The 23,767-nt window shown below is 51.9% G+C and overlaps 2 protein-coding genes across 16 annotated transcripts in view; one reads left to right on the plus strand and one right to left on the minus strand.

Annotated features, from left to right (window-relative positions):
• Positions 1–264: 264 nt before the first annotated feature.
• On the minus strand, positions 265–5,392 carry LOC149307587 (dolichyl-diphosphooligosaccharide--protein glycosyltransferase 48 kDa subunit-like). Its single transcript, XM_089537263.1, has 11 exons — positions 5,215–5,392; positions 4,691–4,801; positions 4,009–4,095; positions 3,495–3,598; positions 3,047–3,141; positions 2,634–2,727; positions 1,991–2,139; positions 1,527–1,674; positions 1,321–1,441; positions 1,069–1,175; positions 265–664 (listed from the first exon to the last, which is right to left on the minus strand). Exons 1-11 carry the CDS (start codon positions 5,375–5,377, stop codon positions 515–517), a joined length of 1,329 nt encoding a protein of 442 aa, XP_089393389.1. The 5' UTR covers positions 5,378–5,392; the 3' UTR covers positions 265–514.
• A 1,902-nt stretch (positions 5,393–7,294) lies between these two features.
• EIF4G3 (eukaryotic translation initiation factor 4 gamma 3) overlaps positions 7,295–23,767 on the plus strand; it is a 50,616-nt gene continuing 34,143 nt past the window's right edge. For 8 of the 15 annotated variants that reach the window (XM_089537264.1, XM_089537266.1, XM_089537269.1 and 5 more), the window contains exons 1-3: positions 7,295–7,631; positions 18,770–18,845; positions 22,815–22,958. In XM_089537264.1, coding sequence (XP_089393390.1) covers positions 7,342–7,631; positions 18,770–18,845; positions 22,815–22,958 — 510 coding nt within the window. In that variant the 5' untranslated portion in view covers positions 7,295–7,341. The remainder of the gene's footprint in view (positions 7,632–18,769; positions 18,846–22,814; positions 22,959–23,767) is intronic. The other 7 variants (XM_089537268.1, XM_089537275.1, XM_089537274.1 and 4 more) reach the window with 2 other exon arrangements.

Here is a 23,767-nt window from a genome sequence, read left to right on the forward strand (position 1 = left end):
AGCGCTCTGGATAAAAACAGCCCATGGGACTCCTGCAAAGGCAGCCCTCCCTGTTCCCCAAAACATCCCGGTTAGGCACACACACTCAACTGCAACTCCAATGGCAAGGGATGATGGGAGCTGTGGTCCAACATCCTCTCCAGCCAGGGGACCACAGAGCCCAGTCCTATTTGTCTTCAAGCAAAACCTCCGTAAGAGCAAAGAACAAAGTGCTAGAGCCCCAAAGGGACAGAAGGACAACACAAAGTAAAGAAGGGCAGCAAGTGAAGGGGAGTCACCTCTTTATTTGGAGGAAAGTGAGAGAAAGACCCAGAATGAAAGACGGCGGCAGCACAGATGTCTCAGCAGCATTGCCAACAGCGCAGCATCCCCCAAAAGTCCATGCTTCACTCCCCCAACCGCCCCCCAGGTCCTGAGGGGGTCTGGCCCAGAAGGCCTGGCTCTGTGGTCCCAGGAGCAGCTCCCCCCCACAGCGAGTGGGGAATCTCTTTCGGGCTCCCAGGCTCATCCCCCCTCAGTCTGACTTCTCCTTCTCTTTCATGTGGAGGAAGACGATGCTGAAGAGGAAGAGGCCCACCATCATGGAGAAGGCGCTGGCGTAGTATGGATAGGCCGAGGGGATGAAGCGCTCGTACTGCGTGTGCTGCAGGGGACGGACGGACACCTGGCAAAGACAAAGGGACAGAAAGAGCCATCAGCTTTCAGGGGAACTGGCCCTCGCTTTGGAAGGGTATGCGCACATGCACAGACATAGTGGTCTAGTCCCACTGTGAAAATGATGGACACAGCCCCAGGCCCACAAAGCCCCTGAAGAAGGCAGCTCTTCCCATGACTCTAATTCCATTGATGACATCAGGGACTGGACTCCTATGGCCCTCCAAATGTTATCGGACTGCAACTCCCATCGGCCGTACTAGCCAGCAATAGTTAGAAATCCTGGGAGTCACAGTCTACCTATGTCTCAAAGGCTGTAGGACCATGGGATTCATCTAATTGCCAGTATCTTGATGTATCTCTCTTTTCCATCAACCTTGGTCAACATTATAACCAAGCCACAGCCGCGTTTACCTGCGTAGAGGAGTAGAGGTGGGTGTAGCCCAGCCGGTTGTAATCCACTTTGAACTGGAACACTCCGTAGACGTCGGGCAGCTTGAACTGGACGCTGTACTTGCCCCCTAGGAGCCAAAGGCATGATTCAGTGCACTACTCTGGCCAAAGCCATATTCCAGTCTGTCTGGGGGGAGCCACTTAATATCAATCTTTTTTGCAAGGCTGAGATAAAATGAGCCAGAGGGATTAAGAGCAAAACCCCCCTCTCACCGTTCCTCTTCAGGAAAGTCCTCACAAATGGGTCGATGCGGACAAACTCCAGCTGGATGTCGTCGCCGTCAAAGGGGACCCACTTCCCCTCTGAGAGCTTCTCGATGACGACGCTGTACTCCTGCGAAACAAAGGGAGCCACCGGCCAGTCACAAAGACCAGCCCAGAAAAGCACGTCTGGCAGAAAACCGGGAGAAAAATCTCACCACGAGGTCGGTGACAGTGTAGGCGCTGGGGGGCTCCGTCTCTCCCACACGGTGGTGGGACACCTCTCCCACGCGGAGGACGCCCTCCTCCTTGAACACCCAGCGGGACAAGGCCAGAGCCAGCTCATAGTTGCCGGTCTGGGAGTACCTACACCAGGGGGAGAGGAGAGGCCCACACGTGAGCTGTGTTGGAAAACACACAAGGGTTTTTAACCTGCAGCTGTATCTTAGCATAATCTACCTCTGATGGATTTCAAACTGTTTTAAGCTACTTTTATGGTCCTGCTATGAACTGCCTTGAACAGCGCTTGTAAGACATAAACATCACTAAACAAACATCTCTGCTCAAAGAAGGTTGTTCTGCTCATCCAGAGAAGGCAGCTGAACGTGAATGGTGCTGCCTTGCACCCCACCGCTCCTGCACCTTGTTCACAGAAGAAGACCAGGGCTTGGAAGCCACCCACCTCTGGGAGCCAGGGGTTGCCTTCTGCACAGCCGAGTTGAAGAAGGCATCGCTGAAGAAGTCCAGGGAGCCGCTGAAGATGATGCGGGCGTTATTCCGGGCCTGGAGGCCAGCGATCAGGAGGGTGTTCTTCCCAACGGCATGAGGGTACTGCAGAGAGAGCGGGAAGCATCGCCACTGAGCAATCACATTGAGAATTCATCTCTCCTCTGGGAACGTACATACAATACCATCTGGCTGATTTCTAATGTTGCTTTTAAAATTTACACATTAGAAAATATAGGCAGAAAACAGTGGCCTCAGAGCAAGTGATGTACTCTATATTTTTCCTATCTTCCTCAGTTCACCAAAGGAAAAATACTGCCTACTTCACAAGGCTGCTTTAAAGACGAAGGAGAAGAACCATGAATTGCTTCTTGATTTATGTAGCTGGTGAAAACTGGATGGAAATAGTTAAGGTGTGGGTACAGCCAAACATTAACAACTGGGGGGAAAGCTCTAGCTGTAAGATGCACCTTGTAGGGGCCCAAGATCCCTTCTCAGCCAAGAACACGTAGCACATGAAGTCCAAAGCAGAGAGGAGAGTGCTAGTACCAAAGCTGTCTGTTTTCCAGCCTCCCAGAAGGTAAGGATTCCCCACATACCTGTGTGATGGGTTTGTCGGGAAAGAAGGAATACGAGGTAGAAGAGCCAGTCAGGATGTCGAGAACCAGGGGATTGTCAGGGTCAGCCACCATCCTGGGGAGAAAATTCACCATGACTGAAAGCGGCAGGGTGGCACCCCATCCTTCAAAGAAGAAGGTGAAGTCTTCTGCTAGGGAAAGAGCACAGGATGCCATCTGCCCCTCCAGCAAGGTGGGTGAGTGGGCAGAGAAGACTACATATTGAGCGAGTGGTTGTTAAAAGGAGAAAGAAAGGGAGAATACACCATCCTATGCAGTAACAATAAAAAATTCCAGTTGGCTCATTTGCTCAAGTTAAGTAATGCAGAAAGGAATCCAGCTGCTGGAAGTCTTGCCAACTCAGTCCTACTGGTCCTGCCTGGCAGGAGACTTACCCAACTCCCCGGAAGAGGACGGGGTTCAGCGGCCTCTTGCCCACAATCGTTGGCGCCTTCAAGAGGTTCTCTGAGTCTGCCACAATAAGTGTGTGCTGTGCAAGGAAGCCAAGAGACCACCATCAGCCCCCCGCCATACAAGCAGCTTCAAGGTGAGGCTTAGCTCAAGTGACAGACCTGTTCCTGAGGCCAAGGCTTTGCCTGCGGAAGCAGCAGCTGCCCAATGCCCCCTGGCACTAACAAGCTGGGCACTTCTGCCTCTCCAACTGGGGCTCTCAGCCTATCTCCCAAAAGCTACCACCGCGCCTTTCTGCACTGCACCCAGTGGGACACCCAGGAGACCCAGCTTGGCTAATGGAGCCGTGGCCCTCAAAATGAAATTGGTTTAAGGTGTGGGCCACCAGCTTGGGCAGAGCAGCCCTCTCATCCCCCTCATCACAGGCCTTACCTGGCCCAGATCAGAGACATCATAGTTGTGATGGTCAATGACAGCTGTTTTCTCCTCATCAAATTCAATCCCACATTCACTTCCCAGTTCCCGAAGAGGGTCGCCTAGGAATTGAGAAGGACCATTATGTGGCTTCTGGTTACGTTCCTATCACCACAGGGCACATCAAGCTCATTCCTATATCCCCACTAACCAGAACTCCAAATGTGGAGCCAACAGCTGGAGGGTAAAACCCATTCCCTTCAAACACGTTTCTGCGCCCCCCCCCAACGTTCTGGTTTGAAAGCACACTCTCTCTCACTTTTGCCTTTCCCATTTCATTTTGGAAAGCTCCTAAGCTCCTAGGGTTGGCACAGCCTAAGGAAAGAGGCTCTGGCTCCATGTACCTCAATATGCCAGTGACCCAAAGCTACCCGTCAATGAAGGCCTCCCTCTGTCTGTGGCAGATTAGAGGAGGATTGGGTTGCCTTTCAGGGCAAAGGAGCCCCTGCCTGACAGTGTCTGCTTTACTGACCAATATCCGAACTGGCCGCCACCAGGACGTTTCCGCCGCCGTCGATAAAAGCAGAAATGGTCTCCACGTTGATGCTGCCTCCGAAATCTGAAACGAAGCAGCAAGGATGTGTAAACCTAACCATGACAAACGCACTATCATTTACAACAGAGAAATGCCGGTGTATGCGTTGCACGAGAGGCATGAGGAAAGTGACTTGAACTCAGGTTCCCAGCACATGGAAGTGCTTACTTCCAGCTGAGAGAGAACCAAACATCAGCAAATGGCACTTTCTGATGCATCTTTGTCTCCAAACATTTCCCGGCAGAAACGTTCTGCAGAGGACTTTAACAGGCAAAGCTGCAAAGTGTCAGCTCCGTTGAAGAGGGAAGATCAAGAGAAAGAGTCTCCTCAGCTTGTCCTGAAGCTCAAGGACAGAAGCTTTGCAGAGCGGTCCTCTTCTGCTTCCCGGTTTGTGAGGCAGGAGTTAAGGGAAAGACAAGCCCAACTGCTCTTCAGCCCTTCCGGACGGTCGCCCTGCGTCCCAAAGTAGGAATGACTTTGAAGAAGCCAAGGACCGATCTGTAACTTCCACTGGATGATGATGATGATGATCATCATCATCATCATCATCATCAAGTGTTTTACTTATAAACTGCTATTCCAAATAGATGGCTTTCTTTTTGTAGGACTGATGGCTTACCTTCAACGGACGGGGAAAAGATGATCAGGTTGTCATAGAGGAACTCCCCGTATTTAATGAGAGAGAGGCCTGGATCGTCAGCCGTCCGGAAGGTCAGGTCGAAGCCCCGCTCTGCGGAGAGGGAAGCAAGCAAGGAAGGAAGGCAGGCAGGCAGACGCCGTTAGGCCTCAGGCACCCCAAGGATTCCCCCATGGTTCCCTAGGGGCAGGTAAGCCCCCAGCCATTCTCTATGGGCAAGGAATTCCCCGTGGTTCCTTATGGGCAAGTATTGCCCCATGTGTCTCTATGGGCAAATGTTCCCCAATGCATGTTCCGGACTCCAGCTCCCAGAAGCCCCAGGCAGCTTGCCCCAATGGCCAGGGATCCTGGGAGCCGAAGTCCAAAATGCCTGGAGGGGCCGAGGTGGAGAACCACTGCGTCCCTATGGGCCAGGGTTCTGCCAGCCCAGAGCCCTGCAGCGCCGGACTGCAGCTCCCATGATCCCCGCTCCGGGTCCCACCGTCCCCGGCTCCTTCCCTTCGGACCTGCGAGGCTCCGGAGGAAGAGCGAGTGGGTGTCCCTGAGAGTCAGGTTCTCCAGCAGCACCAGCGTCCGGGTCCCTCCGCCGCCGCCTCCGCCGCCTTCGGCCAGAGCCAGAGCCAGAGCCAGAGCCAGCGCCGCCAAAAGCACTGCCGCGGGAGCCGCCATCTTGTTCCTGCTGCTGCTGCGGCTTCCAAGCCAGGGCGACCGGGGGAGGGCCCTCTACAGCCCCCTCCAATCAGCGAGCGCCTCTGCCTCGAGGGGGCGGGGCGGGAGCCGACATCCAGCCAATCAGAAGCAGCTGCAGACGCTGCCGCGGAGCGTTGCGCGCGCACCCGGGCTGGAGCTGGCCAATAGGAGGCGGCCAGCTCTGGCCCTTTGGGCTGGCTTCTCCGCCTCCTGGCGTAGGCCTCGGTCTGCGTTGCTTGGCAACGGGTACCACTGCCAGGCAGGCTTCAGGGTGCCCTCTAGGCCTCAGTGCCTCCAGAGCCAGCGGAACATTAAAGCTGTTTATAGTCGCATCTGCTTTGCCTTTTTCAACGGAGGCAAAGCGCCTTCAAGGGTTTTCTAAATGTGGCGTGAGGAGGGTTCTGCTCCGTAGCTATGAAGGGCTGACTGCCCTCAGGGGCCCTTCCTTGTACTTAAATGGAACCGAACAACCCAGGGGAACACAGCCCTAAACCCTATCTCCATGGTCCTCTGGAGCCTTGCTGCTTTGCTGAGGCTACTTGGAGAGGTTCACTTTCTGCATCCCAAAGCCTAGGAAGTGTGTGGGGCTGCCATCAAGGGAGAGAGAGGCCACTCGAAGGCCTCGCTCACTTGCTGGGGCCTCCTATGCTGACGCTTTTGCCCCAGAGAGAGAAAGGGGGAAAGTGGGCGCCATTCTGAGGGGAGGAAATCTGGGACGTTTAAAAATGTCCAAGGTCCAAAACACACTGCAGAAGTCATCCAGCCCGAGACCGCTTTCGCTGCCCTGGCTCAGAGCTAGGGAATCCTGGGAAATGTAGTTTGATGGTGGCCCCAGAACTCTCTGATAGAGAAGACTAAATGTCCGACAAAACTACAGTTCCCAGAATGCCCTAGCATTGATCCCGGGCCGTGAAAGTCAGCTCAAACGGGGTTATTTCTGGAGACCTGAAAGTCTCAGCTGAGCTCTAAGCGTTCGTCGGGTGCTGCGTAGAAGGAGAAGTATTATTATGGGGCAAAGGCCCCTGATTCATTCATCCGAGTGTTGTAGGTAGGAGAGGAACGGGCAGCAGCAGCAGCAGCAACAGCCAGAGGGCAGCAGAGCCTTCTTTGTGCGGAAGCAGCCGCAGCAGCCGCCAACCGCTGGAGGCCAGGGCAGCCATAGTCGTAATGGTTCAGACCCTCCGAACTCAAAGTGGCTTAGAATATTATCATCATCGTTATTAATATTAATATTATTATCTACTATTCCTAGCGTTGCTATTTTGCGGAAGGAAGGTGTTAAATCCGAAGGTGGCGCTGCGCTCTGGGCCTCGTTTCCGAAGAGAGGGGCGGGGCGGAGGGCGGAGATTGCCGAGCGCAGCCGAATCTTGGGCGGAAACGGGGGGGGGAGAGCGAGAGCCAGGCCGTAGCGCTGCGCATGCGCGCGCGCCCTTTGCGGAAGCGCTTCCTCGGCGTCGTCGTCGGCGCTGCTGCTGCTGCTGCTGCTGCTGCTGCTGCTGCTTCCGGAGATTGCCGAAGAGGAGCCGAGCGCCTGGGCGCCCCCCTCCCTCCCTGGCTGGCTGGCTGGCTGGCTTTGGCGGCGCTGGTGCTGTAGGCGTCCGCCGGCGCCATGTTGGAGGCCCCGCTGCTGGGTCCGTGAGGCAGGCGAATCCGTCGGCAGAGCAGGCAGGCGGAGCAGCCAGGCGGCAGAGCAGGAGGCCCTGATGAGCAGCGACGCCGGAGGCGGAGGCCCGGCCTGAGCAGGAGGCGGCTGTGGCGGTTGGGAGGCCCAGGAGGAGGCGGAGGCGGCGGCGGAGGGGGAGGCCGGGCGCGTTGTCACGGAGACCGCCGGCCGGGGGTGCTGGCCCTCCTCGGGGCTGCCCCGACGCCTCCGCCGGCGCCGCTCCCCTCCTCCTCCTCCTCCTCCTCCTCCTCCTCCGGCCTGGGGCTGGCTCCGCCTGGCCATGAGCCTGCCTCCCAAGGCGGCGGCATCGGCATCGGCATCATCGGCAGCGGGGGCCCTGAAGGCCGGAGGAGCAGCGCCCGCGCCGGGAGCAGCAGGAGCACCAGCAGCAGCACCAGCAGGAGCAGGAGCCGGCCCCGGAGGGACACAGCCCCCGCCGGCCCCCGCCCAGAGCCCTACGGCGGCCCCGGCAGCAGCAGCAGCAGCATCGGCCCCGGCCCCTCCGCCGCCTCCGGCCCCCAGCGGCCCCCAGCCCCCGGCAGGCCTCCGGGCCCTTCCGCCCCAGACCCAGTATCCTTCCCAGGGAGGGAGGAGGAGAGCGGGGTCTCCGCCAGAGAAGGCCTGGCTGCCCATGGCCTTCCTTTCCTGTCGTCCTCCCGCACTGACTCTGGCCCAGGAGGAAGGCTTTGGGGCTTGGAGGGCAGATGGCCTTGGATCCCTATTCCCCTTTCCCTATTGCCCTGTCATTCTTTCCTTCTCTTTCAGCTCTCACTTCTCAGCCACCTTTCAGCCCCATTTTTTTTTTGGGGGGGGGAAAGCAGGGTACAAGGGAATGTCATGATGATGATGATGATGATGATGATGGGGGGTCCTGTTTCCTGGCAGGGAGCCAGTGTGCAGCCCATGGGGGCAGCCGTGGTGTGGTTTTAGGCTCTGCAGGGACCCCCGGTGCCCCCCCCCCCAGATTCCCAGAGGAAGCCCTCCTTTAGGACCAGGGGGCTCTTCCCTTTCTGGAGGGAGAAAGGCCTTCTCTCTCTGCCTTGGGCCTGGCTGTGCTTCCGGAAGAGACTGCCCAGGGTCCAGCTCCACAGGGCTCTGCAATTGGCATAGAAGGGGCCTTATGGGAGGGCAGAGCAATGTCTTTGTGGGTTCTCCAATGGAAGGGGGCTTGCGCCGGTGGTGGGATGTGGGTCTGTTTAGAGCGGGCGCCCCCTTCTCTTTACTATTTGGACAGGGCCCTGTGTCTTTGCCAGCAAACCACCCTGCTCCTCGCTTGTCTTGTGAGCATCCCATCCCATCCCATTTCAGGGAAGGGGGTGGGTCCTGCGGAGTAGGACTTGGGACACAGATCCTGCGGTGAGAGAAGGTTGTGACTGTTGTGGTGCCCGGGATTAAGAGCCGGAAGCCTGTGGCCCTGGGCGTCATTGGGTTGCAGTTTGCCTTGTCTCTTGCTCTTGGCTGGGGCTGGTGGGGATTGTGGCCCAGGGCTGCCTCAGAGACCACCGCTTGCTGCCCCTCCTTGCAGCAGAGGCATAGTTTGGCTCTTTGGTAAGGGATAACCACGCTCAGGTAGACATGTTTCTATGGGCCTTGATCTCTTTGGCAAGGGAGGGGGGGGGAGGAGAGTGTCAGGTTAGTACAACATGGAAATGGGCCCCTGCAGAAAGAGGACCCTCTTGAGTCATATTGACACTAGGCCAGGACTCCAGGATGTGAGCATGGCAGGGATCTGTGTGCGAGGAAAGACAGAAGGTGTAGAGTACCCCTGAGAAGGAGATGGAGATGGACAGCCCCAAATCCTCTCTTCCTTTGAAGGGTTTGGGATGAAAGTGAGGATCAAGCACAGAAAACCAACAAAGAGGTAACTGCTGTCACTTGGAGTCTCAGAATACTGGATAGAATCCCATCTTCTGGATTGGCGCCTTTGTGTGGATTGTGTCTGGAAGCCCAGCTCTTGCTTTAGCCGTGATGAACTTGTACTGTTCTTAAGGAGTAGGATCTCTCTTGTCGTAGAGACATACTGTAACTGCTATGAGATATTTACACAGAACTGTATGGCTTCCCTGTTCCTGTCTCTGACCCTCTTGCAGTCTCTCAGATCTGTTGGGCTCCCTTGCCTGAACTTCAGTTGAGGACAAGAGCGCACCACCTTCGCGTGTATTTAAGTCCATGGAAGCCCTTGGATTCCTGCATGGGACATGTCTAGCTCTACCAGCCGTCCGGTATTTCTGGCTAAGTTGCACAAAGTGGAGTCTTTGCATTGCTCATCTTGAGTAAGATTGGATGGACCAAGTTACTTAGTTCTGAGTGGTTTGTCAAGGCTTACAATGTCATGGGCTGGACTGGTTCTGCTGAGCTGCCTTGCTGGATTTTCTGAACGCACCTTTCCCTTTGCGGTTGGAATGAAATACCTTTGATAGACAGAGCGTGAAGATGCTAGACTTTCCAAATAATGTGTTCGTGAAGGGAGTACTGAAAGCATATCTCGGTTTTTCCAGCATTAGCAAATGCAGTCTTAGTGTAGCTTGGAAAGTAGCTGGTGTTGTACGGTCCTGGAAAGTTCCTTTGTGTATGCAAAAGCCTTTTCCCTAGTTCAGTTGTGCCTAGGAAGGACAAAAAACTGAATCCCTTCATCATAACAACTCAGGAGGCAAGGAAAGCCCTCTGTCTGCAGCATTTTCTCATTTGACAAAGAGTGTTGAGGTCTTTAAGAAAAAAGGACCTGCAAAAATATTAGAGCAGCATACTCTTAAGAGAGTTATTTAGCTCCGTGGATGGTATTTTCAGGTTAGTTGATGCTGTGCCATAATCCTGAATTTCACTTGCAGGTCATGGAGAATCTGTGTCCATTTCAGCTTGTTTTAATCCATTGCTACATGTGTTTGCTCACAATCTGGAGAAGGAAAGCCATATTTCTACAGTTTCTACAGTATTGGATCTGGTCAACTGCAATGTTGGAATGTGTCTGAAGGTTAATGTAAAAGAAAGAACAGGCCGGATTGGAGAAGGATCTTGGCAGATGAACTCTGCTCAGAACAATTTGCCACGGATGCTCTCCCGCACACCTGCTGCGTGTTTACTTTGGGATAGGTATCCCTCTCCCTAAGTTTCAAGTTAGCTACTAACAGAATAACACAGTAAAAACATCATCATGAAAACACAGAAAAGAAAGGCAAGGAGGAGGACCCGATAGCAGGAGAAGACAGGCTTGTGTATCTGGAAAAACCAGAGATAGCAGGACTGATAGCTTGCTTGGTGTCTGGCGGATGGGAATGAAGCTGCTGTGCCCATTTTTAGGGAGGCAGGTTCATCGTTGGATGCCATCACTAGAAAGGCCCTCTCTCTCATCTCAGGCCAGAAGCATCTGTGGAGCAGCACATACTTTGAGTAAAGATCTTGGTTGCCTGACCGGAGGAGAAATGAGCTGGTCTTCCTGGTAGCCGTGCTGTGCATTGTTGGCAAGTTGGCTCATGGCTTTGTGACCTAGAAATTGGGCTCCGTAAGGGCACTCTGCTACTGGCTTTTAAAGTCTTTTTTCTGGTGGGCCTGTGGGGCTCTCTGCATTTTGATTTCCTTTAACCCATCTCTGTCTTCCTGTTACTTACTTTGTTGGCCCACCGATCTAGGCCATCCGTTCTGCCCCTCAGCTCTGCCCATCCGCACATCATGGAGCAGCCATTGATTTGTATTGAACTTGTGTAAGAGGAGAAATGTCTGCCCATAATGCTCTCTCTTCTTCCTCCTTCCAGGGGGAAGGGCTCCTTTCCTTGCCCTTTTGGCTTCTATTTAAAACCTTCCCATTCAGAGCCTGCTCAGTGTCTACAAAGAGATGATGGCCTTCAATGAGATGACTAGACTTGTGAGCGAATGTCCACAGAGGCTGAATTCAGACCTGGCTTCAGATCAGGGTTTGTGGAGAGCTGCCTGACTGTTTTCTGTCTGCGTAGCACAGCATCCTGCAGAGCGAAGAGGACATTGGCTATCACTATATTCCCTCGGTCCAGCCATCTTGCCGAACTGTAGTTAAGTACGCTGGTGCCACGTGGTGATGCTTGAATGGCGTGTACTTGCTTCTTCCTCAGCGCAGCGGCTGCGGGATCTTCTCCTTCCTGACACCTCAGGCTTGGTTCTCATTTTTCGCCTCATGGCAGTTGTGTTTTGGGACTGAACAGACCTGTGAAGCTCTCAAAGTATGTAGTTTCTGGAAAGAGCCTTTTTTCTCCTGCCTTGTTTGGATTAAGCACCTGAAGAAATTGTCGTGGAGCGGAAGTCCCTTCTTCATTACCTTGGCACCTGTGTGTGGGAAGAAATATTAAATCCGTCTTGTGAAGCCAGTGGAGTGAAACCTCCGGCGTTTCTCTTGGTCTCATGCTCTTTTGCAGATGGACTGGGTTTTGTTACAAGAGACCTTGGATGCCTGTAACTGGAGCAGTGAAGCCACATGTAGATTATTGTCCGGCCATAGTGTCTGGTGGTCTTGTTGGGGGGAAGTCTCACTCTGGCTATGTACACACACACACAAGCCATTGGTTTGGAGGTAGATTGTCTTCCTTCAAAACTAAAATGCCCTGGGTTTTAATTCTTTAATTCAGAGTTGCAGGGCATGGGATGCTCTTGGTGTTTTTGGTTGCAGCCCCACACAAGATGGCCGGTGGTGGAGGGGAATGGGAGCTGTAGTTCGATATTTCTAGAGGGCCACAGTTGCATTGTCCTTGCTGTGTCCTTAGCCATGCTTTCTGGGATTGCTTTAGCTAGATGGGTCTGCAAGCATCCTGTCGTAAGAACAATGAAGTTGCTCAGGGACGCTGCCTCGCTTAATTCCTTGTGCTGTGGATGAAGGGTGTGCCGTCCGTGGCTGATGCCTGAGCAGCCCATAGCTGAGGCACAGAAGTGAATCTGCGTGAGTCTGCTTGAAGCAGCGTGAAGCAGGAGACTGTTTTGGCCTCACCTGATGAAATGGATTGCTATTTGCCCATTGCCCAGTGTTGTCCCAAGGATCTTTTCCTGGGAGATGGGCCAACCACCCACATTTTCTCATAGTCCTTTCCAAGGCTTTCACTGCTGCTGGAGGATTCCTGGTTTTCCTCAGAATGGCTGGTTATGAGTTGAGTTTCCTTTTGTTTCTTTGCTAGATGTTAAAAGTCAGCAGTGGAGCAGAAGTACAAAGGCCCAGAAGAAGTCACAAGAAACCAGAGGGCTGGAGGCACTTCCTAGCACCTGCTTCTTTCATTGCTTTTGGGTGTGGGATGCGTCCGCTCAGCCGGCTAGCCTTCCGGAGTGTCATAGTCAGCCTACTTGCCTTTGACCTTCCTTGATGGTTGTGTTGTCATGTTCTCATGCTGGCTACAGTGTGGTGGCTGATACATCTTGGCTCAGGATACTCTTGTCACGCAGTGGCCGTGGGCACAGAGAGTGGCACGTTGTCATGGTGAGACAAACTCCTTCCTAGGCCCCTCACTGTGGGAAGATTTTTCTGCTTGGACATGCTGTCCTCCTTTCTTCGGAGGCTTCTGTGCTTCTCGGTGGTGGACCATTAGGCCAGGACTCGGCTCAAGCTCAAACCGTGTTCCAATAGTTCCCTCTAAGAATAACCATTAAATCTTCCTTTCCTTAGCTGGGATGACCTCAAGGTAAGAGGAAGGACTGCAAGTGCCAAGAGCTTTCTGCTTTTACAGTTGTTCTGTTTTCAAATGGAGATTTATTTTTTTGTTGCAGTTCAGGTGGTTTTATATTTTTGGAATTACCCAGGTTTTGCATTGCTGCAGGGGAAACCAATTGCCTGAACCTTAGTCTCAGGACAATCAGACTGTTGTGTCTTTTAAACACAACCTGCGCTTTCTTCCTGGGACGTGTGTTGGTCAAAAAGTGATGGGGTTGCTGTGCATTGGAAAGGACTTGAAGGCACACAGCAAGGACAATAAAAACACACTTAAATTGCTCAGAGTCTTTCTCAGTAGTGATTTGTCAGAATTGTAACATGCCTTTGGAGTTCCTTGAGGGTTTCTCTCTTCTCCTAAGCAGTTATAATGTTAGTCTTTCTCTTTAGTGTTGGAGAGAAATGGAGCTGCCCTGGAGAAGGTCATGCTTTCCTTGCCTCAAGAGTCCCGAATGTCCGTTGTTCCTCTCACAGTCTTGCGTTTACTGACTCGCTCCCCGCAGTGTCTTTTTATGGCTTCTTGCTGGTCTGGCCTGCAGCCTTGGTGTTGGGGAAGCCACTGAAATGGTAAGAGGAAGAGCACCAGCCTCTGGCCAGACATGGCACTGGGTGCCCAGGGAGGGCAGTTTGCCCGCTTGCTCCCTGCTTGAAGGTGTGCTTCTTTTCTTCTTTTTCACTAGGCGCTGAAAAAGCCTTTTCAAATCTTTCACTTGCTTCTCTGCGGAAGCATACAGGAAATGGCAAAATAAAGGACCTGAGCACAGTTTGCAGAACAAGAAAAGGAACTCTCTATAAAGGGCTGATGGGAAGGAGGTTGGGCCTTCTGTGTGCCATTGGGGACCGTACAGCACAATCCAAACGGTGTTGGCAAGGCATTCATGTCTGTCATTTGTCAGCCAAGGGTAGTCCTGCATATTCCGCTTGACGTTTGCAGGTCCTCTGGTTGTTCTTTCATGCTCTGCTCCTGTCTCTTCCCAGAGCTCTGTCCTGCATTTGAGTTAATACTCCAGAAGAACTTGTGAAATGTTTCCCATAGTACCGTATTCTCCGACAGATTCTGGGGACTGCAGCTGAAATTGCTGTGTGTCCTGGCATGACACTTGCTAACACATTTTGCCTTGTTGTGCTTTCACTTGGAGAGCTGGGGCAACAGCCGGCTCATTACTGAATTTGCGCCATCCTCACTCTTAACCGAAGGTGTTCTTAGTGGTGAGTGGGAATGAAAGTCATGAGAAGCTGTGCCTGCTCACCTTGGTCTCCTTTCACTTTGGGCGCCGTGGAGCAGAGATGGCAAATGCATCCAGGCAGCTAATTGTGGGTTTTAAAGGGCATCAGACCAGATGGAGGAAGCAGCCAGACCTTCAGCTTCACCTTTGACACCTCTTACCTTAGCTGCTCCTTTGTGTTGGAAAAACCTGTTGGATTTCATGTGATGACACTTGGCGGCTACCTTTGGCTGGTGATGCATTGGCCAGGGATAGGCAGCGTCTATGCTGCCCTTTGCCTCTGGACAGCATTGAACTCTCCAGTCCAGGAAGACAGGGATGTGAAAGGCTTCCAGGTGTGAAGAGAAGATCCCTCAGCCAGGCCTCTGCGTCTCCTGGCAGCTGCTTTCCTTCCCTTTTGCCCGGTGGCCAGTTCCAAGCTGAGCCCGGTCTTTCTTTCTTTCTTTCTTTCTTTCTTTCTTTCTGGAGGAGTGTGTGGAGAGACAATGCCCGTGCTTCTGGCTGTTTGGGAGGCGCTAGAGCCCTTTGCTGGCTTGCCGCTCGCCCGGCCGTGGAGGAGATGTCCCCTGGAGAGCCAGCCCCGTTGGCCTCCCTTCCCCCATTCCCTTTCGGCTCTGTGCAGCCATTCAAAAGGCTGGCATTGACCAGAGGGAGACAAAGAGGCTCTTTCAGCTTTTGTTAAGACCCTCTCTTCTCTTCCCTGCTCCTATTCCGATTGTTAATGCTCTCATTCAGCAGATACGGTGGCATTTTTGGAATGGACGCGCCACAGTTGCTGCAAAAGGCAGGTATATGTGCCATTCAGATCCCTGGTGCTTCTCAATGGGCGCTTGGCCTTCATTTGAGTTTGTAGGAGATTCCCCGCCGCTGCCTCCGCCACCATCTTCATGGAGGCTGACTCCTTTTTCTGGGGACCTGTGCAACTTGCGCTGGGAACCTTGTGGCTGCTGCTTCCTTGAGGTGCCTTGTGGGACTGGAATCTGCTGTTTCCCTCATAGGAGTTGAGGAAAAAAGACTGTTGGGGCCTTGCCATCATCATCATCATCATCATCTTTATTTTTACCTTGCCTTTTCTCCAAAACTGAGGCTCATGTTGGCTTACAAATTAAAATACATGTACAAACCAGTGTCAGCCTGCAAAATGTTTGGACTGCAGAAGGACAGAAACAATGGCAGCTCACTGCTTTTGCTTGGAGTGTTTCCCATAAAGGCTTTCTGATCTTTAAATGCTATTATGACCAGAGTGGCTCTGCTGGCTGGAGGTTTCTGGAGTCCCAAAAAGCAATCTTGTTCACACTCTGGATACTATGTGCACAGCTTCAGATACTTCCCTCAAACTAAAGGTTTTGTAGCCAGCAAAACAGTGTGTCTGCCATTTGTTTTCCTTGGTTTCCTCCATATTAGAAGGGCCCAATTTTCCTCCTTTGGAAGCCAGGAAGGTGAGCTCAGGACTCACCACAGCTTCTTAGATGGACACCTCCGATCACAGGCCAAAATGGGTGCTTTGTGTTTTTGAAGATGCCGTGGCTTGAGGGCTTACCTCTTCCGCTTCGTCCGCGGGGTGTGATAGAGTTGGTGATGGAATAGGGTTGGAATGTTTAGAAACAGCCTCCACCCCTTTGAATAGTAAAGCTGCAGCCGGGGAGTAAATCAAGGGAGCCTCCTCGGTGGAAGCCTGCCTTGGATGCTGCTGAAGGCAGGAGCAGGGCTTGCATTCCTCTGCGCCTGCCTGCAGCATTGTGGGCTGGGTCCCCGTTGCTGGTTTGGTTGTGTTTCATTCTGAGAGGCCAGTATGATAACCAGGGAGTAAAGGAAATTTATGTCCTCACACCTTAGTTGCAAAGTGTTGCTCAGTTACCCCCTGACTGGGTTGCTGGAGTCGTACATTTACTTAATCCTGCTTTTACTTCTCGTCCACCTTGCCAACTGACGGGCACAGAGGCTGCTGACTGAAGCATCAACAGGGCAGAATGTAAGGGTTCTGACATCGCTGTGTTGAAATGTGGCAAAGAGAACTTGTCTGTGCTTCTAGTTGCTTTTGACATTTCCGCATTGCTGTTTGAAGGGCTGTTCTTGGAAGAGAATGCACTAAGTTCTGCAGTGAGGTGCAGAGCCTGACAGTCTTGTGGCAGAATAAATGTGTCAACTCTGGACAATTTGTAGAATAGGTGGACTATTTGACTCTGGCTGGTAAGAACTCTTGAGTGGTTTCCTAGTTGCTCACTCTTGGTTCTCACATTTTCAAGGTTTCGTGGGTCTTTGAGTCTTTTGGTCCATGTGGGCCAAAAAAAGGCGTCTCTTGTTTCTCCGCCCTGTTTTGCCCGTTGTTTTGTGCCATTCCCTCTGACCTCTTTCCTTGCTCTTCTTTCTTTTGCTTTTCTGCTCTATCTTTGGTGAGTTTCTCTTTCTTAGAACATGTGCTGTTCTTCTTCCTTACACATTGCATCAGATCTTGTTTCTGTTTATGAAGAGGAGCCATCTCAGGCAGGCAGGAACTCAAAGCTGCTTACAGCGCAGGTTGAGCAATAGTTTATGGCCAGTGGAAAGTCCTCCCCTTGCCTGTGTCTCTCTGTGGCATTGCGGAAGGGTCCCTGTCCCCATGGCACCTTGCTAAAGCCGGTCTCAGTTCTGGACAGGTAAATGACGGAGTAGAGGCGCTCCCCACTACAAAGAGTGGGTTCTTTGTCTTCTTAGCCAGAGTAGTGTAATGCTTTTGAGTGTTAGCTGTGGGAGGGATTGAATCCTCCTCAGCCCTGGAAACCCACTTGGGCAAGCCCCACTCTCTGACCTCAAAGGGGCACAAACAAGGTCTTTCACAGGCTGTAGGGCAGGTTGATGTTTTGCCCAGTCCTCTTTCTGACCCACTGACTCAGTCTGTGCTGTTTGTTAGTATCATGTGTCTGCATTTCAAAATACAGAGGACATGTGCTCTGCCCTGTCATTGCCCCCTTTTGCAAAGCTAGATGTCACATGGTGGACTCCTTGTTTTGAAGGCATGTGCCTGCGGTTGGCTCAGGTTTCTTGATTTCCATCAGAAAGAGGCTCCTCCTCGGCAAGGGGCTGGTGGCTGGTCTGGCACTTTCTGAACCGGCTGGGCATTGTGTGGAACTGTGTTTGGAAAGGGCTCTCGCCTCACTGGGGGTGTTTAGCAGGGCAGGCGGGGATCCAGCTCTCCCGGAGCAGTGGGTTTTGCAAAGCGTACGGCCCATGATACGTTGTCTCTGAGGCGATGTGCGTGAGGTGAGCGGACTGGTGCTTTTTTGTCCTGACGTGCCTTTCTTCTTGCTCTTTAAATGGGAAACAGGAGGGTTAACTCCCTGCATTCTTTGGCCCTTAGAGGCATGTAGGCTGGAGAAGCAAAGGGGTGGTGCCAGGGTTGCCATTCCAGCAGAGCTGGGAGGTGTTGCGTACAATGCCCTTCTCTTTCCTCGCTGGTGGTGCGGCACATCTGGGCTCAGTGTTGGTCACGGCCATTCCTGCTTCCGGGGCTGCCTTCTGTAAACACGGAGGCATGTCCCAGTCCTCTTGGCAGAACTGGAGGGAATTCTGTCGGTTGGGCTCTTAGGGCATGGCTGTGGCCATGGGGTGCCTCTGGTGGGCTCTGCCTTTCGCCCTGGGATGGTGCGGATGTCTCAACGAATGAGGCAGGGAGCCTTGAGCTTTGCACCAGGATCTGGGGGAGATGTTGGATGAAACGGAGCAGCCCTTGTGCCAAAGGGGACTCTTCCTGTTCCTTTGCCAGGTAAGGCTGGTGTCAGGGGTGGAGCTTTTGGAAGATGGCTCTGTGTTCTGTAGTTCTAGAATACCAGGTGTTTCTCAGGTGTTAATAGTGGTAGGCTTGGTTTGCTCCTCTGGTGTGGCGCTTGGTTTACCCAGCTCTTCCCGCCTGAGTCAGATCCTGGCTTGCCTTGTGGATGTGCAGAGTTTTCTACAAGTTCGCTTCCCATTAAGTTCTTCTTCTAGAGAGAACATTTGAGAAACCAGCGTTGACTTCCTTTCCTTCTCTCAGCTGTTTAAGCTGCAAGGTTGCCAGCTCCAGTTGCATTAGGCCAACTTTTTCCACTGTCAGGCCTTTAAAGGTGACTTGGATATGCTCTGCTTCTGGGTTTGAGTCAGAATGGCTGTTTAGGGAGAGTGAAGAAGAGTTGTTTTTGGGCCCTTTGGACCTGGGTAGGGAGTGTCTTTTTCATGCTTTTCAAAGGAACACTTTGACTATTTACCCTATTTTAAAACACCTGAACTTTCATTGGCATCCTCTTGGGTCACTGAAGGGGAAAAAAGAAAGCCTCTTCCTGCTAGCCTCAGGTGAAGTTTAAAGGGCAAGTTCTTTGTTATTACAACAACACTTTTAATTGTCGGGGTTTGGCAGCTGATCGATGAGAGTTTTCTTTTAAACAAAATGACATGGCTGGTCAGAAGCGAATTCTTGTTCCCAGAACTGCTTTTAAGAGAACTGTTACCTGAGGGGAGGAATTAATAGTGTAAAAGGCCTCGTTCTTTCTCCTATTCTCTGCAGCGTTGGCAGCACTTTCTCATCTTCCATCAGACATTGAGCTGTTTACTGGGCGGTTGAGAAAGAGGATGGTCATTTTATATTGTCTAGGAAAGGTTGTTTCTGTTGGTCTGAGCCTCGGCTTCGGCCTCTTCTTGGCCTCATTGCACTTCCTGCCTCTCCTCAGGAAGCCTGGCTCTTTTGCCTGCCCTGTCGCATGGGAGCCCTTTGGGGTGCTGGTGGTCTGTGGTGTGTTTGCCTTGCCCCTTTTGTTGCTGCCCTGTGTTGCTCTTCATTATCATTTCCCCCTTTTCCTTAATGTCCTGCTTTGCAGCATCCCCCGGGGACCAGCGCAGCAGCCCTTGGAGGATCGGATCTTCACTCCGACCGTCTCGGCTGTGTACAGCACGGTAAGTCTCTGTGGGCCGTTTGGCCGCCTCTTCTGGTTTGTGTGCCATTCTGGGGCTTCTGCTAGCCCCATGGTTCTTCCCTCCGCAGATGGTCAACCAGAGTCATGCCCTGTGAGCTTTTAGGGCTCCCTTGTTCATTAGCCTCCAGTTATAGATCCCTGGCACTAAGCATACGTTTCCCTTAATAGAAAAGCCAGTGTGAAAAAATGAAGTACATACTTCTTGATAGAACTTGAACTTAGATTTTCTCAACAGTGTTTGCTTAAGAAGTGGTGCTCATTCAGGCTTCTCCCTCCCCACATCTTTAGAGGATGGCACCTGATTCAGACGTCCTGTTTGTGGTTCAGCTTCACTCCAGATATTGTTGGTCCTCAGTGCAAACTGCAAAAACCCCATTGGGTTGGTGGGAAGGTCTGGCTCCTCTTCCCAGCTGGTTCTGATGGGTCATGCATGCCACGTCTCCCTGGGCACCAGTATCCCTGGCTTTCCTTCCTAACCATAGCAGCGAGAATTTAGGGTCCTCTCAGCCTTGCGGGTGGGGATGGAGGGGGTGGCTCATGTCACAGTTGCTGGGGATGCATGGAAGCAGGAATCGGTTCTTACCAGGAGGGCAAGGAGGCAAAGGACTTCCAAGTGGTTTGTTCTGCCAGTTTTACTTGTTTTGAAACATGTTTTAAGCGGATCTTGAATTTGCTCACAACACTAGCACTGCTGACCCAGAAAGGCAGTATTATGAGCCAGGGAAGTGGCCCAAAGGTGGTAAAACATGGGATGGCAGGAAGCAGCATTGACAGTGAAGGAATGGGGTGCGTTGTTCATCATTGTTGGTAACATATTGTTGTGGCTGGGTAGCAAGATTCCTATTGTCTGCAGCTTGGGAAAGTTACTTTTGTGAACTACAACTCCTGAAGCCTCAGTGGCCATGCTGGCTGGGGAATTTTTCCAAGCTGTGCTATTGGGGCAGCATTAGGGCTGGCTACATGGCCTCTTCCTCAGTTCAAGGCTGGAGGAGAGGGGCCCCTTCTGTCTGAATGTGGGCACATCTTTTGCCTCTCCATAGCCCTGATGGTCTTTAGTGGACGTTGTTTTGGAGGGGATGTTCCCACCGTGAAGTGAATCCTCCAGAAAAGAGATTACGGAGGATGAGCTGCTCCCGCCACTGGGCAGAGATACTCAGGATGTGGGTCAGCAGGCCGATCCTGCGTGGCTCGGTTCAGATTACCAAGAGGAAGAAAAAGATCTAGACCAGCAGACAAATAGTCCCACACTTCTGGAAGCTCTGTGTCCACATGCAAGTAACCTGGAAGATGTGGCCCTTGTCCCTCTCTCCCTTATTTGGGGGAAACCCATTGAGCAGAATGGGACTTTTGAGGGGGGGAAAGATGCTACAAACATCCAAGGAGTCTCAGAGAAGAGATGTAAGCCACGGAGGATCCCGCTGCATTTGCCGGAATCGACAGTCCTTCCTCTGCTCCCCATGGCCTCCTATGAAAGTCTGTGAAGGAGTGGGAGCCCTGCTTCCACCAGCCCAGGATTCCAGAATGGGCAGCCTAGTGAAAAGCAAAAGCCTGTGCAGCTCAGTTTCCATAAGGAACAGTTACGTGTCTCTGGGGAGTGCCTGCGTCATCGGATGGCGATGTTCTCCTTGTCGAGCAACATCTTGGAAGGTCAGTTTTCTGCCTCTTGTCCAGGATTTGAATTTTCTGGCAGACGGGGGTTCTGGGAAGGGCTTCCAAGCATAAAATTAATTCTTGCAAGCAGAAGATGCCCCCCAGTAAGAAGAAATCCTTTGAGTTTCACATTGTTGTCAAACCTTTGCCTTGCAACAACATCTGGAGGCCTGTTTAAATCAGTGTAACTATTTTTTGAAGTCCCATCATCCATGAAGGATTTGGTTGGCACAGGGTCTTTGTCTCTGCACCCCAAGGCAAGAAATGGTGATTCCTTGATGATGGTGAAAAACCAGGGCTTGCTACAGGCAGTCTAGTCTTTAGTGAAATGGAGCATTGCCTCCAGCGGACTGCCTAGAATCTCAGCTGACCTTCTCGAAGGAAGAGGGAGACCTGCCAGTGTGGCTGCTGCTGCCACATACAAGTGAGGCTGAATCTGGCGGCTGGCTGCTTCCACTAGAGACCACTTTGTCTCTGCAAAGTGTGGATAATTTCGGATCACAGAGAGACACCAGCTTGGTGCCTGCATTGAAGCACATTTATTGTAGATGCCTCACTTTAAAAGCATCCAGGCGTGCATCTGTTGGAGCAGCCACTCTACTTGGCATTGTCAGGATGAAGTTGCTGCCACTTGCCTCCATTTTGAGGGACCACCTCAGTTTGGTTTAAATGAATAAGAGGGGATCTGTGGGCAAGGCTCCTTGAGCTTTTCTGCTCGCTTGCTCACTTTTTTACAGCCATTGGTAGTCAACCCCGACTGTGCTTTTGCCAATGGATCCATAACAGGATGGAAGCTTCTCTTTCCCAGGAAAAGCGGACTTCTTGCCTTTCGTTGTCCGTCCTCCACATAGTTGTTCTCTGCCTTTGGGAAGAAAATGGCCAGGGCCGTCTAAAGAGATTTGGTGACGTGTTCTGAAAAGGAGGCCTCTCTGTTAGGACCTGCAGGGGAGAGATCTGCGGCTGCTGTGTCTCTCCTCCTTCATTCCTCGGGAATGGTTAGTGTAGGCCTCAACTGCCGGGGTCTTTTCCAGCCCACCCTTAAGCCTGTGACCCTTAAGCCTTGGGCTTCAGCTGGACTCCAGGGCCTTGTCTTCCTCCTCCTGCGGTAGCCTTCCTTCTTTCCCTGTCTGTCGCATGTGTTTTCTCCCTCAGACAGGCTAGGCATGGGATGGTAGACTTTGTTTCTGGGTTTCTCTACAGTGCAGAGAAGACACCTTAGTGGGAGACGTTGGGCAGTTCCCCTGCCCCTGCCTGCATAGCAACAGCATGCTGTTTTTTAGCAGAAGGGTGGGGTAAATGTTTGAATAAAATGCATAATAAATAAGTCCTGCAGACAGCCGTTTTATAAGATGAGAAGGAACTGGACAGCAGCAAGGGTCAGCCCAATCCGGGTTTTCACTGCAAAGCTGCAGATCTTGAGATACAGTCTTCTCAGAGCAGGGGAATGCCTGTTTTTCCTGGCAAATGATGTAGCATTCACTAACAAAACAGGCATTTGGAAACCCTTCCACAGAGTGAGTCTGTCTTTCTTGGCTTCATGTCAAGCCTGCCCCTCCATGAAGGTGGATGGGATGGAGCATGTGTAGATGTAGGACTGGAAGTAGCGCTTCCTAAAGAGGAAAATGCTGAATAAGAGAGAGATCTGTACACCAGAATGAGCTGGAACATGACATTCAAGATACTGACTGCTGCTCCCTGACTGGACTGGCGCATCAGATCTTACAGTCTGGATTCAATTTCCAGTGTGTTCTGGCAAGAGCGGGGGGAGCCCTCCTGTGTTACGTAAAAATGAGGACAGTAAATTAGTATATTAATTATCCATTTCACACTGCTTCTGTAGTAAGCATTGCAACAGCTTTTATAATAAAAATCAGCTATGTACCTCACATGTGTGTTGCTTTCTTATTGTGTCCTAGCCAGGTTTTTAACCTGCGTTGCAGAAACATAAGATTAATTCAGATTGAGCAGCCCTCCAGTCTTGTTTGGGGGGTTATGACTTTTCACTCTCCCTGAATATGTGACTTTTGAGGTCCAGCTTTTATAGGTGTGATAATATGTAGAGTCAGTGTATGTGTTACTGTAGAGAGTCATGGGTGTTTGCAGCCTTGGCAAACTGGTTTGCCCAGTCATGATCAGCCTTGCTTCTGGGAAGTCCTGGGCCGGTTGCCAACAGTCCAGGGCACCTGGTTCTGCATTGGAATTGTGACCCTCATCCTTCCATCTGCATAAAGAACCATTCTGTAGCCTAAAAGTGACCTTTTCTAGAGGCAGCATTACTAATCTTTGGCTTTACTAACAGTTTATCTCCTCACAGGTTACACAAGTTGCAAGACAGCCAGGCCCTCCTGCCCCCTCCCCTTACTCTGCACATGAAATAAGCAAAGGGCACGCCACCCTTGCTGCAACGCCACCAGGGCATGCATCCTCTCCTGGCCTCACTCAGGTAAGATCTCACACCTGCCCCCCGCGTCTCTCTCCTTTGGCCAAAGAGTTGCCTCTTAAAAGCTGGCAGGTGGCTGGGGCAGTGCTTGGGCATGGAGGCTGGGGTGAGTGCTCCTCTCTGAGCCGCGGCAGAAGGGCATGGGTGAAGAAGCAGAGGGCAGTACCCTTTGTCTCCCATGCTTGCCATCCTTAGGGGATGCTATGAACCACGTGGAACCTTTTTTATGTTTGCACTAAGACCTGATGGTTTGACGTCATGCCTGTTAGAAAGTCATTTTCTTTTCTTACCAGGACTTGTTGCAGCAGCCATAAAACTAATGGCGAGAGAAAGAAAGGGAAGGATTGTAAAGATTGTGTGCATGTTTGTGTGTATGTACACCCAAATACACACACACCCATAAAGGAATTTTTCCAGGGTTGAAAACTATATTGTATCCTTAGTTGCTTAAGCTAAAAAAAACACAACACACTCACACACCTGAAGGAGGAGTGAAGTTGGAAGGTGCGCAAAAGTGGGAGAGGAGAGAAGGAATGTCTGCTTGAAGGAATAGCGGTGGAAGAAGAGCTGGCTGCAGTTCCTGCAGAGCCCCTTGGAAGCTCTGAGCTTGCTAGCGCTGACCCTTTCCTTGAGGATGTAGCATGAAGGTAGAATGCAGAAGTTTTCAGGGAGCCTGGCAAGAGTGGAGCCTCAGCCCCTTGGCTTATTGTCCAGTACTTCAGGCTGCCTTTGGAACATACCCTTTATCCGCTTTTGTTTCCAGGCTCTCAAGCATAATGTGGGACCCCATATTGGTTCATGATAGCAGAAGG

Source organism: Sceloporus occidentalis, unplaced genomic scaffold, assembly GCF_023333645.1.
Source record: "Sceloporus occidentalis isolate IW3139 unplaced genomic scaffold, rSceOcc1.0.p SCAF_8, whole genome shotgun sequence".
Lineage (NCBI taxonomy): Eukaryota > Metazoa > Chordata > Lepidosauria > Squamata > Phrynosomatidae > Sceloporus > Sceloporus occidentalis.

Coding starts and splice junctions, on each gene's coding strand:
- LOC149307587 (XM_089537263.1), bottom strand. CDS start 5,377: ATGGCGGCTCCCGCGGCAGTGCTTTTGGCGGCGCTGGCTCTGGCTCTG. Junction 4,802..5,214: donor CTTCCTCCGGAGCCTCGCAG/GTCCGAAGGGAA, acceptor CCCTCTCCGCAG/AGCGGGGCTTCGACCTGACC. Junction 2,140..2,633: donor CCGACAAACCCATCACACAG/GTATGTGGGGAA, acceptor CTCTCTCTGCAG/TACCCTCATGCCGTTGGGAA.